This window comes from Galleria mellonella, unplaced genomic scaffold (assembly GCF_026898425.1).
Source record: "Galleria mellonella isolate WM207_F2 unplaced genomic scaffold, CSIRO_AGI_GalMel_v1 utg32, whole genome shotgun sequence".
In the NCBI taxonomy this organism is placed as follows: domain Eukaryota; kingdom Metazoa; phylum Arthropoda; class Insecta; order Lepidoptera; family Pyralidae; genus Galleria; species Galleria mellonella.
Window position 1 is genome coordinate 5,477,294 of NW_026442075.1, and position 20,444 is coordinate 5,497,737.

General features: G+C 30.7%; 1 protein-coding gene across 5 annotated transcripts in view; it reads right to left on the reverse strand.

The window, feature by feature from the left end:
- LOC113510814 (hemicentin-2-like) overlaps positions 1-20,444 on the reverse strand; it is a 74,645-nt gene that overhangs the window by 24,682 nt on the left and 29,519 nt on the right. For all 5 annotated transcript variants that reach the window (XM_052896307.1, XM_052896306.1, XM_052896304.1 and 2 more), the window contains exon 3: positions 8,965-9,200. In XM_052896307.1, the coding sequence (XP_052752267.1) occupies positions 8,965-9,200 (236 nt within the window). The remainder of the gene's footprint in view (positions 1-8,964; positions 9,201-20,444) is intronic.

Below are 20,444 nucleotides of genomic sequence, written 5' to 3' on the forward strand. Positions count from 1 at the left end.
GACTTAAATATGGATCAATGGTTATTAAATTTGTAAATTTTGTTATCTATTATAAATTAATATAAAAATAAAGCGACTTCATCGAGAGTGATGTTGCTTACTAGCATTGTATATTTGTTAATAACATTTTAAATTACAGACATAAGCCCCCCAAAGGGGAGGCTTATATTCAGCAGTGGACAGTTAAAGGATTATATGATAATGATGATATACACCTGTCTATCTGAAGTTTAACTTTTTTATTGTAAGGTAGTGTGTGCTTATTTTTTTTCGCACTTATATTACGCGATATTTAGCTAATGTTGAATACTTTTTACCGTTTACTTCAATGTTGGTTCCATTTAACAATTTTGCCACGAAAGAAATAGTTTTTAAGAAAATAATTTTAATTAATATTTTTATTTATTTATACTATATTGACTACAAAATACAAAAAAAAATATACAAAAGGACTTATTGCTATATAGTATTCTGCTAGTTTTTTCTTCTCTCCTTTATTAGTCAACCACAGAACGAAATTGTTATCCTTTTCTTAATTTTTAAATAAATTTTGCCCCGGCATAGATTGGACCACACCTGCCTTTTCTATGGGTGTCGTAAGAGGAGACTAAAAAAGAGCGAGAGATGGGTAACAACGTCGCTCTTAAAACATCTCTAAAAGCCTAACTGCAGTTGCCAACCTGCCTGGCAACTACTGGCAAAATTCCCCTTATGGGAAAGGCTTATGGACAGTTAATGACTGAAGTAATAATAACAAGTATATTTATACTGTATTTAATGTACCATTGGCAAAACAGAAATGTAATTATGTGGTTATCACACATACATCTACCGCTAGCGACGATTACCATATCCTATTTAGTTCTAAGTTTATTATTTTTAACAGTATAAACATCCTTAAAGAGACACATTGGTTTAGTGTATTAATTTAGGGGGTTGTTGAATAATATGTAAATTCGAATATTGCTTGCAGGCTCAATGCTATAATAGCGAAAGCATCAGAGTATTTAACCGGTATAAGAAGAAGGTACATTGGTTTAAAAGTACATGTTAATTCTAAGTTGTTTTATATTCTCGATAGTATAAAAATATACTTAAATCCATTCAGTAGTTCAATGTGTTAATTTCGAGGAAGCAGTATTCGGAGGGTTGTTAAATAATATGCAAATTCGGATATTGCTTGCAGGCGCGGATCCGTAGCGGGTCGCTGTGTTGCTGGAGGCATCAGAGCATTCAACCGGCGTGCGAAGGCATTATATTGCTTTAATACTACGTCCACCTGTTAACTCTAACAGTTCTATTTTTAACCTTCGAGACAGTAAGAGGAGTGCAAGTCTTTGTCAGTATTTGCATAAGTATATCTCACTGATTTTCATAGCTCTACATAACGTAATAAAATGGTTCTAAACTAATGCAGAGATAGAGGTCCATGAATGTAATAAACCAAAAAGGTGAAATTCCCCTCTACAGCCGGCTGGACTATGCCGGCTCCCTAATTCCTTATTCACGCTACGCTTGAAAAAGCCGACATTATAGGATGAAGAAAACATATCACAGGAAAGGGCTTTCCACAATCTTAAGACGAGTTATGCCAGAGTTCCCAAATTTATTTCTGTACTAACAACCCGCTCCGGATTCGCACATAAAATACAGTTCATGTTACGCTCTGATAATGTAGTTTTCTATAAGTGAAAAAAAAAATTATCTATTCTAAAGAAAAAATAACTTTGCCTCTTTGTAATTTAAGTTTAGACTAGCAAAGGTCGGTTACGGCAACCGACCTTTACTAGTAGTAGTAAGATATTCTTTTGTTGTGTATTGTTATCATCATGGTGTTTCAACGGAAAGGATAAGGAGAAATGTATTTTTAACAGTCACCCATGTGTTTGAAATTAAATAAAGGTTTAGTTAAGAAAAATATTGATTTTAAAGTTATAACGAAAAAGATACGTACGGTATATTTGAACTCAAGTAGAAGAAGAAGAAAAAAGGCGAAAGTTGTTGTCCTTTTCATAATTAAAAATTACCTAAAAAATTTGATAATTATTGTCACTCTGCAATAATTTTATGTTTATGTATTTAACATCACGAATTGCCATTTTAGATTACTTCGTATCACATCCAGACAATGATTTCAAACTTACACAAGTAATTTCGTATTGATGTTTTTGTATTTTTTTTATTAGTATTTTTGTACAATTAAGATTTCTTTAAACTTACTTACTACGGGACGTTTAGGTTTTCATTTAGTTAGTTTCATACGGTCTCTGTTGGTATACCTTCTCTAGTTACATTCAATAACTGTACATATGGTGTGATCATTAACGGGGATCGTTACAGCTTTTGTGACAACATGTTTGCCAAACCCTCCTATTATAGTAACGATAGGTAATGGTGTCACATGTCATTTCATTTAGAGAGTGCAATTCAGTAACATAAATAGATCATACTGAATTTAAGTCTGAAATAGCTCAAGTTGCGTAAACAAAGAACAGTTTTTTGCCTATTTTTCGTTTAGGAAAAATACATATATACCTAATACTGAAACGATGCACAAAAATATGTGGATTTTTTATAGAAAAAATAATGATAAATATACGCACAAAGAAGGAAACAAAACTAATATAATTTCGATAGCGCTTTAAAACTATATTATAATGTAAATTCAAATTCACATTAAGTGACAACAATTAACAGAATTAATAGAATTGTTTAAACGCACATAAAATCCATGCAAGCTTGCACCTTTTACAATGGGAAATTTTGTCTTTCAGAATTTTATAATAATAAAAAAGTATAACCGAGCACTGACAGTTTACAAATTGAATCCACTCTTTTAAGAGTATGCAAGTTAGCATGTATCTCCATTTCATCTCATGGCATAAGTCCACGGCCAAAACAGCTTCATCTGCGCAGCCTATTAATACTTTATAAACATTTTGTACAAAATGTTTTGGTGCAAAATGTAGGTTAGAATTTTCTGCTCGGATGAAAATTATTAAATTCATCTCCAAAGTTGCTACAAGACCGCCCTGGCGACGAGTTCGCGACAATTTTAATTGAAATAAACTAATTGTGTTTAACGTAGTTTAATTAACCAACTGTTTGACAGAGTTAACTTTGGAAATAAGTATAAAGCGGGCTCTCATCTTAATTAATTTGAATAGCTGTTACCCGTTGTACGCTGGTTTAGAGACTATATTAAATGACACGGTTTATATATATATATATATATATATATATATATATATATATATATATATATATATATATATATATATATATATATATATATATATATATATATATATATATATATATATATATATGACCAGTGCACGGTCATCATAAAGTATATTCCATGCTCACAGTACGCTTTATGTGAAGATATTCCTGAAGACTAAGGCATTATGCCTTTGTACCTAGTAATTTAATTGCCATACTCTTTTCGCCCCTGAAACTAAACTAAACATATAATAAACATATAAGCGCGGTTATTTAACAGCATAAATATGAGTGGGATAGAGGTGCCCATGTAGATGTGTTTTGTACAAAATTTTCCCTGTAGTAAATGAAACAGTTCTGTTTTATTCTATTTAATTCTGGGAAACTTCAATTAAAGCTGAGTTTAAGGTATTCATATTATTAAGTTAAAACCTATTTAATTATAAAATGTCTTTGAAATTCATTTAGCCATTTTCTCGCGTCGTGGTAATAAACTGTGTTGATTTTATTATAGTACTTATGGATAATTTTAGAAGATATATATACGAGTACATTATGAATTATAAGCTAGTATAATGCATCATTACATAATCTGCATTATATGCCTGCGTACATAACTACAATTTGTGCAAGGATAGGTAAGGGAGGACTGCTAACTGGAGTCTATAGACCTCATTGCAATAATGTATCCAGTCAGTTCGACTTCCAAGCAACCTTTCCTGGAAACCATCGTTGTCAATTCATGGTGTATTCGTCATGACAATCAAACTTACCTGACTTAATTCTCATCTATCATCGTACCACCATTAGCACATATCAACTGCACAGGTGTGATTATAATTAAATTTTATGCCCTAATACTCATAAAACTAATAATTACAATGAAAAATCATAATGAAGAATCACAGTGAAAAATAATATTCTTAAGAATAACAATGTATATAATACGTATAGATACAAGACAAGACAACCATTTGAATAGAAATAAAAAACCATATAAAAAATAATATTAACATATACCTATATGTGGCCAGACTTAAATTTACATTATGGCTACAAAGAAGGTTCAATAATTACCTCGATACCTTTAAGAACCTTTTCATTTTTTGAAATCAAATCAAAGGTGCGTTAAAATTAATTTAATTAACTGTTTTGTTTGTTTAAAAAAGTTAATATAAGAATTATAAAACGGGCTCGCGTCTTAATTAATTAGAAAAGTCTTTGTTACTCTTGTACGCTGTTACGTAAAACGCTACAAGTGATAGATACTTTGCAACGTTATAATGAAGTTTGAAACTGGAAAAAACTTTGTTGTAGAAGTTTGTATGAAAGGTTGAATTATTGATGATAAAAAAAACATTAAAATAAATGCATATATAGAAAATAACTGTTATTTGTTTGTAATGAATATACTCAAGTGGGGAAACGAAAGGAGTTTAATAATCGGCGTTCAATTGTTTCTGCCTACCCAAATGAAAGACAGGCATGACAGGTACGTAGGTATGAATAAACTAAAAATAATACTTTTTTATTATTTCAGCCATTTACTGAAACTGTCTACTGCTGGACATAAGCTTTCCTCTTGAGAGGTGAGTTTTGCCAGTAATTGCCACGCTTGGCAGGCGGATTGGCAACCGCAGTTAGGCCTTTGATGATGTTTAATAGGGACGCTCCTGCCCATCCTTTGCCCTCCCTCAATCGCCTCTTACGATTTCCACGGGAAAAAAGGTGTGGCTCATTCCATGCCGGGGCATACACAGCGAAAATAATACTTAACCGACATTATTTTAATCCCGGTCAATCAATATATCCTGGTCATACCAGACTTTGTACAAAAGTCGTTTGCTTAGGTACCTCTGTCTCATTTGTGTTTCAACCGTAAAGCAGTTGTTTGCAGGGCTGTGTTTCAGTTTGAAGGATGGGATATGGCTTGAATTTACAGGGTACAGAAGAATAACAACTAAGTCTTCAGGAATGGCAACGCATGGGGGTATCATTTTTTTTTTATCTTTATTTGGTCTCCTAGCAATTGTTACACTGATGTCCATGATACTGCTCATATCTATAGGCGACGGTTACCACTTTCCATTAGGTGACCCGTCAGCTTGTTTACCATTCTAAGTTGTATAAAAAAAAATTTCGAAGTCATGGGTAAGAAGAACTCGTCTGTAATAAATGTTTTCAAACGTGTATGAATTTTTGTAGATTGTAATCATAGACTTAATATAATTTGTAAAGATATATTAAGTCTATGACTAAAAGTTAGTTGCAAGATCAATAACAAACTGGAGAGTAATAAATAAGTACCCAAATAGCTAAGTAAACTTAGTACTTGTTTACTTCCGCTTTTAATTATGTAATCCCTAACAAACTTTGCTTGTTTCACATAGATTTGATGTCAGTATTGAGTTTCTCAATTCAAATATAACCGGCGAACTTTGTATTTTTCTACTAGGTAATTAATTTCTGAACAATTTTTTTTTGTTATATATTCTTTTATTATTTACTAAAATTTTTATGAATTAAATAATGTTATAATATTTAATTTATAAATCTAGTAATATAAAAGGGTATATACTACTTTTATCCCTATCAATCAATTGTTATTGTATATAGAGGGAAACTTTGTATAAAAGTCGATTGCTTGGGTACCTCTATGCCATTCTTGTGTCAACCGTGAAGCAGCTGTGTTTGCATGGTTGTTTCGGTTTGAAGGGTGGGATATGGCGTGAATTTACTGGGTACAGAGGAATAACAACTGAGTCCTTAGGAATGGCAACGCGTGGGGGGTATCATGGGTGAAACAGTATACTCTGTTATGTCCATGGTACTGCTCATGTCTATAGGCGACGGTTACCACTTTCCATCAGATGGACCGTCAGCTCGTTTGCCATTCTAAGTTGTATATATATATATATATATATATATATATATATATATATATATATATATATATATATATATATATATATATATATATATATATATATATATATATATATATATATAACATTTATGTGTAAGGTAAAGACAAAAAAAACAAGCTACGTGGGAGATATTCCGACTAAAAATTGCTTACTAATAAAGAACACAATTTATTATCTAAGAAGAAAACAAGCAATGAGCAGAAACTACATGTTTTATTGAAGACCATATACTACTTACGTAGTATAAAATGTTCATAAAATACAGAGCAAGGTAGCGAATGTGCGGTCTATGTATTGTTCTGCCGTTGCGTAGAACATAAATATTTTATGACCGAAACATATTTTTCAGGATTCATAATTCCGACGGAGTCAGTGATGCGGTTTATTGTCGATATTTTAATCTGCATTATATATTTATATTATTTATTATTCACTTAAAAAATGAATGAAGCATAGTGTATATTTTTACAGTAGTAACAACCAGTAGCCTAATTTTGGTAATTTCCGAATATTTAGATGCGATAATTCGAAATTATCTAGTTCTTAGACAATGCGAGTTCTGACATGACATATATTAAATAGTTGAATATTCGATTACAAATAAAATACTAACAATCACTGTTTTTATTATTTTTAGTGTAGATATTTTTCAACTAATTGAATAAGAATACAGTAAGTATGATAATAAAATAATAATATAGTATGTTACTATGACTGAGATTTACAATATATATATACATATATATATATATATATATATATATATATATATATATATATATATATATATTAAAATATTTTATTGCATTTAAACCTAAATTTAAAATATATCAAAATATATCATAAAATCATAAAAAAGAATTAATAGAATTGTCTACATTCATAATACTTCAATTTGATGTAATAAAATATAACATACGTAATAAAAATATGTAAATGTGTAATAAAATATAACATACAACATTAGAATGTAGAACTAATTTGTAATTAATCCAAACTCTTTAAACTTGTTCATGTATCTTCAATTATATAATTGTAAGGGTTTTATATTTATAAGTCAATTTATAAAAATGTGAGAATTGCCGAATAAACTGGCCAGTAATCGTTATTATACTTACCTACATGTCATCAAATAGATAGAGATGTCTTTGTGGAAGAGAAGCGTCATTTTTCATTAAAATTAATGGCTTTTTATCTCGGCTCTCTTGAAAAGTTTATATATAGGTACAAACCGAGACGCGTTCGCGTTTCGATAAAGTAATTACTTAATGTAAAGTCACTTAAGCTTCCCATCCTAATATAAAATCTTGGATTTTTTACTTAAATAAAGATACTTTTTGAACTGTGTTTTATAGATATATATATTGTTTAAAAAGGTATAGACAATATAATACTACATATATATATATATATATATATATATATATATATATATATATATATATATATATATATATATATATATTAACAGAGCGAAAGAGGTTTATTTGAATCGAAGCATTTGGCGTTCCATTGTTTCTGTCTACCCTAATGGGAGACAGGCGTGACAGATATGTACTGTAACTTTCTTTGTAATGAATATTAAAAAAAAAAGTAAGAATAAATAATTCTCTCACGAATGTTCAGGCTATGGAATGAGCTTCCTACCGAGGTTTTCTCTAGAGACTACAGTATGCGGTTCTTTAAAAAGGGTATACCAAGGTTTCTTCAGGGTTGATAATGCACACGTAACACCCCTAGTGTTGCAGGTGTCCATAGACTACAGTGACCATGTACCATCAGACGGGCTGTATACTTTGTGGTATAAAAATAAAATGTGCTCACGATTAATATTTAATGAAGTTGTTAGAGTCTTTTAGCGACAGCTTCTTTTATAGTGAAAGTACCAGTGTAAAAACGGGTCAATGTTTTGTCAACAAATTTTCAAATTAGCTGACTCGTTTTTTTTATCAGTATTCTATATACTTATGCATAAAATGTATCTTGATGTATTATTTAATACATAAAATTTATGCATTAAAAAGATGCAGAAACTATAAGACAAAATAAATATTGAAGTTATAAAGGAATTACTTATATCTATTTATCACGGAAAATTGTATGAAAAAGTTGACCCGTTTTTCTCAAAGCATTTCTATGGAGACACTCTATCTATATAATCTAAGAGTACCACAGATAATATAATACTATACTAGATAATAGGTACTAAACTACACTTAAATCAAGTTTATAAAACGTATTTCTGATATACGAGTACCTTAATAAATGTCCTTATTACTATAAAGAGAGGGACGATATTTAATAGCTGCTTATCACCAGGTAAAAGGGTGTTGTAATGCCTTCACTACCCAAATTCGCGGTATAGTTTGATTGCCCAAGAGATATTCTGTTAAGATATGGAACCATGAAAAAGAGGAAAGATGCGGCAAGGGGCTGCTACAGAGAAATAATACAGCTTAAAAATGTGATAGGTTGTTCTAAAGATGACTTATAATAAGTGCAATATTTTGATGATTCCTATGGTCGTAGATACACTGCTTTACTTAACGAGATCCCAGGTTCGATTTTCGGTCGAGCCATTTTAGAAAACAAAATTGTCTAAATCTATTTAGGTCTGGGTGGTCTGGATCGTACCCTCAGATGTTCATTACCTAGTTCCTCATAATACAGTATAAATACATTATCACACCATATGTATGCTCTTCAAGCGAAAATTTGCTTAAAGATATGTCCGACCATATAGTGACTTGGTGTATTTGTTATTATACTATATATTAGACCAATAATGGAAACTATGTAGCAAATCACTTACAGCGCGATCAGCTAAGTTCTTCACTCTACAGTGCAAATAAGCTGGTTGTCCCACGGCTGCCGTGTAGTCACGTTTGGTGGCGTTATCGAAGTATGGCTGCCCCATATTCTCTGAGGAGACTGTAGCATTGATGTCTGTCATGAAGGTGAGTTCACTCGGGGTGGCAGTACCCCCGCTGGCAAGGTTGACACCTCCGATCGTGTCACCACTGGTACCGCCGCCACCAGCAGACATGCCTGCAAATAATGGGTGAAGTAATATTAATATCAATTCTATCATCTTATATGTTTTATAGTACTTAGAACGAAAACAAGTTAACGGGCACCTGATGGTAAGTGCTAACTGTTGTCTATAGACATGAACAACACCAAAAATGCTACAAAATATATAATTTAAAGCCCATAGTACCCTTCATGCGTTATCGGAGTGCGGAATATTATACTTCAGAACCCCGTAAATTCACTGCTGTATTACATACTTCAAACCGAAACACATCCATGCAAGCACAAGTGTTTTGCGACATAAAGTTGGGACACAAGTAGCTATGCAAACAACTTTTATTGTATAAAAGTCTCCTTCAGTAAAATTACTACTTACTAAAATTTTTAATTAAATGTAAAAGTTTGTAAAGGTAATTGGACAGGTAATTAATTTACCTTGGCCTTTTTCCACTTAGGCTCACAAATGAGCGATTGTAGACGAAAATTTGAACAGTCCAACTAGTTCAATGTAAACGAATATTTCAATGTTTATTAACAAAAATGACTATTTGTTCTATTTGACACGGGCAAAACCGCGGGTTACAGTGAGTAAAGGTTATTTGAATTTCAAATCACATCAAAAATATTTATTTAAAAATACTTAATTTTGTAGAATTTTTATCGTAAATTTTCACGATGGTCATTTTAAAAGTTTTATTTTAAAGTACAACGAAAAACAGCTTACATTGTTCGTCTTCATTTGAAATATTCATATCTGACCTACTATTTCCATAGAAAGCGGAATACAAATATTTGTGAGACAAATCTCATTGTATTTGCTTTCATCTATGACTGAATAGACAAATATGGGGTTACGTATCTTTGTTTGTTAGGATGTTACATCTGAAAACATTCGTTTTACATGAAAATCGATGAATGTGCATAAATTTAGATATTTTAATTTTAGAATTGGAGATTAGTTTATTTTGGCTATTTGAAATTGCTCAACAATTTTTAATATATAATATATGTAGACCTTCGTAGTCATTGATTCATTATATTCAGCACAAGTTTGTGTATTTTGTGTAAAATATTTGAAGTCACCATATTTTATTATATTTTGTTGAATTTGTCTATTCATGAAGTATGTAATAATAATAGATCATTATAGTATAGTACGAAGTAATGAGTTAATGGATGCAGGTGCCATTCTTATTAAAACACCATTGGGTTACAAAGAACGGTCTTTTTTAACAGTCTTATAAACTCAAGATAAAAAAATATATTCATCAGTATGCATATTTTATATATAAATTTATCGATTTTGATCCAAGCAATTTATACACCTATTTTTCCTTCCGCTTCCTCATCCAACAAAATTTAAGCAAATACGGCGTTCCTGTCACATTTTGTTCAGAAGTTCTTAAGTCTCTATGGGTGCATATATTGCTCATATCTTCTCGTAGGCATAAAAACCGATCAAGTGCGAGTTAAACTCGTATGAGGGTTCCGTCCATAAAGTAATTTGTAAATAGATTTCTGTTTTCTTTACATACAACTTTATTTGAATATGTAGGTAAGAGATAAAATGATCTCATAAGTGTTTATTGTGTTTTATACGAAATAGTAATCATTGATAATAATAATCATTGTTTAATTATAATGTATAGTTACTTTTAGGCCAAAACAGTGATTAAAAACCGAACCTAAGTACCGAATAACTAAGTTTATTTTTGTAGTTGATTTTCCAAAACTATTTTTAACTATTGTTTATTTTTTCTTTCATTCCTTCAAGTGTAATAATGACTATTCTTGCTGTCAGCGGTGTCATGTTGACGCTTTCCAAACCGAAAAGGCAATTTGTCACTCTTTCGGGGCGTACCGCGTTTTTTCAATGTTTGACATTGACCTCTCCCAATAGGTTTGCCGTTTGCCGGTGGGGTCCTCTTGAAACGTTCACCCTACTCGTGGCCATCGTCCATCATCTTGACAGGTGCCAATAACATTAACTTTTTCTTTTATCACGGTGAAAATTATAAGGCGATGACGTAGTGCCAATTTATTTTTCATTTGAGTGAAGATAACTTTATTTTTATCTGTCCTGTTATTCTATTTCCGTTTTTTTTTTCATTGAATTATAGTAGTTTCTTTATATCCTACTATGTGTTATGGATGAGAAATTTTGTAAGATGTTTAGGTAATCACATGTGTGTAACTCTATCACGCTTAAACGGCTGAATGGACTTCACTGAATTTGATACACAGGTAGAGCTTATTCTAGATTAATAGCTTGTCTGTAATGCATCCTTTACCATGAAATATACCATGGACAATATTTTTTGTTTATTATAAAACAAGATGATAATGATTCAATCCAAAAAAGCTCTCCAAAAATTACTTTACATTGGCAATTTATTAATAAAAAATAACAAAAAGTTTTGATCTTTAGGTATGGGATTGTTTTGTATTTTAATTTAAAAATTAAAGAGAGAGAGAGAGTGATAGGACATTTTTCTACATTTCAGGCATTGATTCTAAGTAAAGGTCTGTTAAAGTTTGTATGTTTCTTTCTATATTTTCTACTAAAATTATCTATATTAGAATATAATGTATAAATTTTTGTTAGGAATTAACTTTGTGATTATGAACTCTTTGCCACTAAAAAGCTACTTGATGTTTATAGTACTATAAAAATAATATCAACTATAATATTATAATTCAATACAATCAAATGATAAGATAATAATATTCCTATCTAATATCCATACTTTTAGAAAAATCTATTCGAAATTAGAAAAACATATTATAAGCACCAGTAATATCCATAACCTACACATACATTCCACACTATCCGTTATAAGACATTTTATTTTTATTGCAAGTATACCCCTTAATGTCAAATAACTGGTTGAAAATATTGTAAGTAACTCCTTTGACAAGCGAACCCTGTTGCTACTTTTGGATTTTAAAGGTCCGATATTTCCAAGCATTACACTTTACTTGCTATGCAATTACATATTTGAAGGAATTTTTATAATACTAGTGAACCGCCCCAACTTCGCAGGAGTCGAAGATCTCGACTATAGTGCCATTTATTATGATGAAAATATTTTACTTCTGAATTTCGAGTATATTTACAAAACTTCATAAAAATCGGTTGAGTGGTTTTAGAGATTAACATGATTGAGCATTGTGGCACATTTTTTGTATATACTCGTAAATATATTATATATAAGAAACACTGCAAGAATGTTTACGACTGGTTTTACAAGCTATTCAATTAACTTGCTTTGTTCCAATGGATATTGTTATAATTTATCGTATATTTTTACTATAATGATAAGAGGTCTAGAGGTCAAATTATATTTTTTGTTGTACAATATCAACAACAAACATTCCTCTGAGATCGTAATCGGGCCATACGCACGTACTTTGTACCTACGTTTCCCCATCGTGTTTCCCTACGGTATTTCTTAAATAACTTAGCTTCAGGCAAAATCTACTAGTATCTTAATTAGAATATAAGATGAAATATATAATGATTTTCTGATAATAGAAGTACGAGTATACTTATACATAATCCACGAGACAGGCTTTGCCTAGTGTGGGGTCATAGTTATATTGTACAATAGGCTAATTTTGTTGAAGGCAATAAAGTTATTAAACGTTTATGAGTAATTTAACGTTTTTATCTGCATGACTAGTCAACTGACGCATAAGTTAAGGATGTAAAAGGTTGACAGAATAGAGTAATTATAGAATAAAGATACAAATTATTGTTTAGGCTAGTATGTATTGTATTTAATTCAGGATCATCATCATCATCATATCAGGCATTAACTGTCCACTGCTGAAGATACACCTCCTTCATAAGGGGGGTTATCCTTATGAGGATTAATGATTCAGGATATGGTACACTTACGTATCAAACTTCATTTAAATTTGTACAATCCTTTACATGTAATTGTTTAAGAAATAATCTAAACAGCTAAACGTCTATGTGTACATATTTATAATATTTGTTGGATAAAGGGAAAACAAAGCCCTACATAAATATAAACAAATTAACCCAAAGCAATTAACAAAGGTAATTTCAAACTAAGGGTGGAACCCAAGGGAGATCAACAGAGCTGTCGTAAGCGTTCGATGTACATTGATTAAAGAGAAATGCAGTTCTAAATAGTTTAACATGATAGTAAATAATTGTTTAGAAACTTGTGACAACAACCAATACAACTGGATTGTCTACTGCTAAACTAATTTTGTACTTAGTTCGTTATCTCACCAATAACTTTATGTGTTTAAGTTATTTTGTATAGGTATAATGTTTTATATATTTATTAAACTACTTCATTATTACTTCGGTTAAATTAAAATCTAAATTTAATTTAAACAATAGGCAATAATTATTGTTTAAATTTTTAAAACATAATTTTTCAACTCATGGAAACTTCAGAATATCGATCTTAATAATATGTCATACCTTCGTCATTTATGTGTCACTTAGTACCAATTTTGCATCTTTATATCAATGTAGGCTGGTCTAAATATAATATAGTTCAATATACGCTACAAATAACTCTAATAGCTTAAAGTCTATTTCTAATAAAAATGTAACTTTGTTAACTATATATTAGAGTTGGAACTTGAACAAATATAGTGTAAAGGTAGCTTTGTGCACGATACTTCGTACGTATAGATTTTAGAAGTAGGAAGGTGGGTGATACCGGAACATTATATACCATATAAAAAGACAAATGGACACAAAATTTCTGAAAAATAATGTTTTGGCTTCTATTGTTCTTATTAAAATTTTCCGTATAATTTTTTTTACAAATTTTCAATATATAAACATTGTCTAGTTACAATTTTATCATTTTAGTAAAATAAGATTTAAAAATAAAACCTACCTACACTCGATACTAGAGATAGACTAATTTGTTTGTCAATTACAATCACGCAAATAAAATTGCAGAACATTGTTAAATTAAGCGTAAATATTTTTCAATTTTTTTTTCATATATTCTATACAATTCATATACACCTATCCCTCGATTTACACGGTAGATACGTTCCTGAGAAAAACGTGTAAATCGAAAATTAAATATTTTCAAGTCAAAACCGTGTAAATCGAAAAGCTTGCAGAAAATGCATAATTTTGCTATTTAACAGTTGTGATTTTTTTTCAATATTTTAGGTGTACACAGAAATAAAAATAAAATGCATTGACAGGTTAAAATATGTAATATATTACGGAAACACTGTTTTTTTATTTAATTATAATACATTAAACAGAAGAACAAAAAATAAAACCAAAGGTGTTTTATTATCCTTCATCACTATCAAAAATTACTCTCATTCTTTCACTTTCATCACTCGAAGTTATTTGTGCCGATTCGATGTTTGAAGCAGAAATATTTACATTCTGAGAGGTGGTAATAAAATCGGTTATTGACAATTGCTTCTAATTTTTTGTAAGATCTTTGTGAACTTCTTCATATTGAGCACGTGTTCAAACACAGTAGCATTTAGTAGAGTGCGATAAAAACAAAAAAAAACTTATTTGGAAAACCGTGTAAAAGCGAAAACGTGTAAAACAAGTACCGTGTAAATCGGGGGATAGGTGTACATATACTTACAGAACAATTGGCATATTTATTGATTATTGCATGTCTATTCAATAGAAAAGTAGGAGAAACATAAGAATATAATAGATGTCAGACCCCAATGTATATATGGGAATTGGGGACTATATTTGCGGTTTAACGAAACGACGACATAAGGGGAAATCCATTCGGTGCATTGTAATATAAGTCCAGAAGATCCGAAGAAGCAACCAATCAAATAGTCCGTTCGTGCGTGATAGATTAGTTACATGAATTTATGAATATAGAGTTCAAATGTACTGAGCTGAATACGCTAGAGAATTTGTGATGTGACGCGCAAAATACTGTGGGTATCATGGTACAGTTTATATGAAACATACCATGTTATTTAGGATTATCCATATTAGAATTCTATGTGGCATATATCTAGTATCTGATTAATAATAATATTGTTTTAATCAATAGAAATTTAAACTGTCAAAAAGTGTAATTTGCAATACAGTCAGGAATATTAAAATCGATGTATTCGTAATAGCTACTAGTAAAATGCAAACTCGTAATGCTGATAGATTGAACAACAGTGTTGACGATCTCTATAGTTATCTATCCTAATATATTTATTCTGGGGAGAAAGGGATTGTTAGTAACGGGGTCTAATAGCCCCATTACTGGCAATATACCCTCTCAGGTTGACCTCCACGTGGTTCCCCTTGGAAACCATCATGTTTAATTTTTGTCGAAATCATCATGGTGGGCCAAATAACCTGCATTCATTCTCACCTATCATCTTCCACTAGTGCCTTGTGGGTGTATACCAATAGCGCGGGTGGGGTTACTAATCCATTTCCAACCATTAAAAAAAAAAAGATAATTATTCTATGATAAACTTTTTTCTAGTATTACCATATAGATGCTAGATAAGCGGCTTGGTATTATGGTAGAGGATTTTATATTGATTTTTACTTCTTTTGTACAGTATGATTGTTCATTAAATTGCCTTTTACATCACTGGATGAAAAGGATAAGTAATACGCTATATATATATATATATATATATATATTATCACATGGAGCAACTTGCATAGTTTATATTGTTTTATTAATAATCCAAATGTAATCTACAGAAACCTATTTAAGTACCAGATAATTATAACTTCTGCTATATAATTATGCAGTGAACATTATTACATAATGAGCACGAACCGTTGCCGTGTAGTCTCGGCATAAAATGTACCACCCCTTCCTTTTCCGTGGATAATGCAAGAGGTGACTAAGGGTATTTAATGGTCGAGGAATGGGCAGGCACCAAGTGGCCCAGGCATTCTACACTCTAGTAAGCCCTAATAAGTAACAATTGAAGAAAATCACTTTTACATTTATAATATTAGCTAAGATAAAACATTGTAAAGGAAGTAAGTGAAGTTCTCAATGAAAAGAAAAGAAAATAATTTAATTTAGTCTGAGAATTTTGAACAAAATTCGACATCAAAAGCATAATAAAGAAAAAAGGAAAAGAACTGTTATTGGCTAAAAGCTCTGTGTCTTAGCATAAGCTAGCCGTGGAATATATCGCAGTAGACCCTTAAAGAGCTTCTTTGTCGTGACATTAGTATTAATTAAGTAGCCTAAACTCGCGTCCATAATGCCAAAAGAAAAGGAAACTTGAAATCTCTAGCATAAAAAATACACTGATTTTAAGGATGATTTGAAAAGATTTAAAAATTAATAATTAAAATCATGAATTACATGTCGTATACTAATATTGCGCTACAAAATAAATCATTATAAACATTCGAATACAATAAAGTTATTGCTTAGAAATTTCTGTTTGAATATGCAATATTCAGAATTATACATTTTGCACAATTTAAATTTACCTTTCTCTCTGTATGTTACATGATATCTTCAGTAATTCTGAATTCAAAATTAATTTGGATTTCAAAATTATATTCTATTTTAATAATCGCCTTTCGTCCAAATTTATTTTGTTAAGATTAGAATTTATATCTTATAAAGTAAATATTGAAATAATGTACTAGCTACCAGCCCTAGCTTCGCACTGGTGCTATATAGAATCAATGTGATTATGGAATAATTAATAATATTACTATGGTATCACTCTAAATAGCTTTCCAAACTCGACATAATTTGTATATATATTTTTTTTAACATTAAAATGGTTAATAAAGTCTGTATATTATAGAATACCAACACTGACTTCTTTGTAATCCTAATAAAAAGAACAATTCCATTGTACCTTTTTCATGTTATATTTCAGCATTTTCAATAAAAGGTCTCAGTCGACTTGATTTCTTCCGACAACTTGAACAAGTGTTTTAACAAATTAACACAACATTAAACGTACATATAAACCTTCCTTTTAAATCACTATCTATTTATGAATACCGTATTAAAATCTGTTGCGCAGTTTAAATGATCTATAGACATATGCGCACAGACAGCGGGAAACGATGTTGTTTTATACCATGTTGAGATAGAGATTTAATTTGATTTTTGATTTGTCAATGTCTTTTTAATACAACTAATGTGAGATATAGAAAATAATTATGTTGTCCAAGTCATAATGGAGACCGTAAAAGCTATTTCATCGGATTTGATGAACGTAGCTGACCCGAAAATAAAGTAAACCAAATAAAATAAAAAATATACTCGTAGATATTTGCGTTTTATAAAAATATAAGGGATGTACATAACATCTATGTCTTTAGATATATATATATATATATATATATATATATATATATATATATATATATATATATATATATATATATATATATATATATATATATATATATATATATATATATATATATATATATATATATATAAACGTAAATTTCTTATAGTAAAGAATAATAATTAAATATATATACTAATCCATCATAATGGATACATTAATTCGAAACTTAGTGTTTAAAATAAAGTTCTAAAATTATTTTAAAATTTCAACTTTTTTCCTTGGGGTATCTTACTCAAAGAAAAATTTAGTTTTAATATATTCTATCACTGGGTTTCAACTTGGTATACCCATTATAACTAACGCTGTGGACCTGTAGATAGAAAGAAATAATAATCAATCACTATACTGAAACAGAGGCTTTCTTCTATATAGAATTGTGAGTATCACTAGCTATAAATGATGTAATATTTTATTATAGTAGCTCATAATCGCTCTTGATGTATTAACGGGGTCTATGAACGAGAGATTTTCATAAACATTGCTTCACCGCATATATGATTGATGCGTATCTAACAAATAAACTTATACATGGGAACGATTTTAGTCTTTCAGATTAGTGAAAAATGAAATATGAAAGTTACAAAATTTCTTTTTTTTTATAAATAATGTGTTTAGAAATGTTTTAATATTTGATATTAGTAAAGTTTGAAAGATGTGAAAGTATAAGAAATGTATTGAAGTTTAATTGCTTCATCGATTAATGTTGATTGCTCTTTATATACAATCTATTTCGGAGCAAATTAAGATACTGTTTTTTTATTAAAAAAATAAAAATACTTTTTGATATATTTCTAAAGTTTTTATTTATATTTATTGAAGTGGCTTAATCAAATTATATCTAACGACTTGAAATTTATAATAAGCTATCACTAATTATAATCTAAATAACTATTTCTGTGACTAGACTCTCATTCTTTTTACAATAAACATCCGCATCATTATCATCATTTCAGCCATTATCCGTCCACTGCTGGACGTCCGCATACCTTATGGAAAATCAAATCAAAGCACCTATATTTAAATGTAAATATAATTTTTTTTTTAATTATTTTTGGTGCAAAAATTAAGAACTTACACGTTTACATTTACACAGTACTCATTGTCTATAGAATAAAGAGATTTTGATTATAAATTTTCGCGTTGCATTATTTATTGCATTTTTCTTTACAGCCGTCCAATAATAACTATCCACTGCTGAATTTAGGTATTATATATGACAGGGCAGGCAGAATGGTTTATATATTTTTTTTAAATAAAACACATAGTAACTTCTTTTCTTTTTTATTTTTTAAAGTGTTGCCATACATATTTGTTATGAACAACTAAATGATGTAGGGATACCATATATTTTACCAGAGGAAGACTTTGTACAAAAGTCGATTGCTTGGATACCTCTGTCTCATTCGTGTTTCAACCGTGAAACAGTTGTGTTTGCATGGCTGTGTTTCAGTTTGAAGGGTGCAATATGGCGTGAATTTACTGGGTACAGAGGAATAACAACTGAGTCCTCAGGAATGGCAACGCATGGGGGATATTATAGGTGATACAGTATACTCTGTTATGTCAATGGTACTGCTCATGTCTATAGGTGACGGTTACCACTTTCCATCAGGTGGACCGTCAGCTTGTTTGCCATTCTAAGTTGTATAAAAAAAATGCAATACTAGGCCTTCTCTATAAGGGAAGTTTCGCCAGTTGTTGTTACACTTGGCAGGCCGCTTGGCAACCGCAGTTGGTCTTTCATTATGTTTAAAGACAGCCGCTGACCATCCCTCGACCATTAAGTTCCCTTAATTATCTCCTTACGAGATTTTAATTATTCAGATCATGTAGTAAAATGTAGTCATTTATTTACACAAGGCTACTTGAATGTTTTGACTGTATTTACTTGCTAAGATTCTCATCTCTAAAAAACCGTGAAGTTAAGTAAGAATGTTTAATACCCATTCTCTAGCTAGAACGTTTCCGAGTTGCTTTAAATGGCAGATAAAGTTGCCGGTTCAGGATGTTATCTACTAGATAAATGTAATGAAGCTAAATCGGATAACTTTTAGTGGTTGACAATATATATGGCTACTAACTATAATCCTAATAGCCACTTCTCAAAAACAAATAATAAAAAGTTTTTATCTATACATATTATTCGTGGGTAGACGCACATTTGTTAAGTCCGAAATTTTTGTGCTCTTAATTTTTTAAATTTTTTAAATATATATACATATAAATTTCTTTATGTATTAGATTATATTTAATCTGCATTTGGTTGACTCATAATAAACTCACTCACCAAGTTTTCATCACTTACTTTGCAATGGATACCACAGCTGAACAACTTAAAAAAAGCATGGATGAACTATCATCTGTGTTCAACAGCCGCATGGAAGAATTTGAGAAAGGCGTACAGCAGCAGGCCTCTACTTCGTCAGGTACCACAGTGAAGGGTCTATCTGCCGACTATGCTACATTTAAAACATTTATATGGAAGTGTCTTGGATTACTAAAATCACAGGTGGAGTTGCTTCAACTTGGGCAAGACCGTCTAGATACCCACTCCCGCAGAAAGACCTTGCTTTTTCATGGTGTAAAAGAGATTCCTGGTGAGGACATCTCTAAGAAGCTGTTGGAGGTGTTAACCGACAAAATGAAGTTGAAAGGTATGGGTCCTGATGTTATTGAATCTTGCCACAGACTCGGCTCTAAGAAGGATTCTGCCCGTCCTATTATTGTGCGGTTTGCATCACTGCGGTTTCGATCCATGGTATGGAGGGCTAAAACTATTTTAAAAGGCTCCAAAACATCTATTTCTGAGTTCCTTACAAAAGCACGGCAAGATGTATTTGTTGCGGCTCGTAATCACTTCGGCGTGAGGAAGTGCTGGTCTGCGGATGGCATTATAGTTATTCTTCTGCC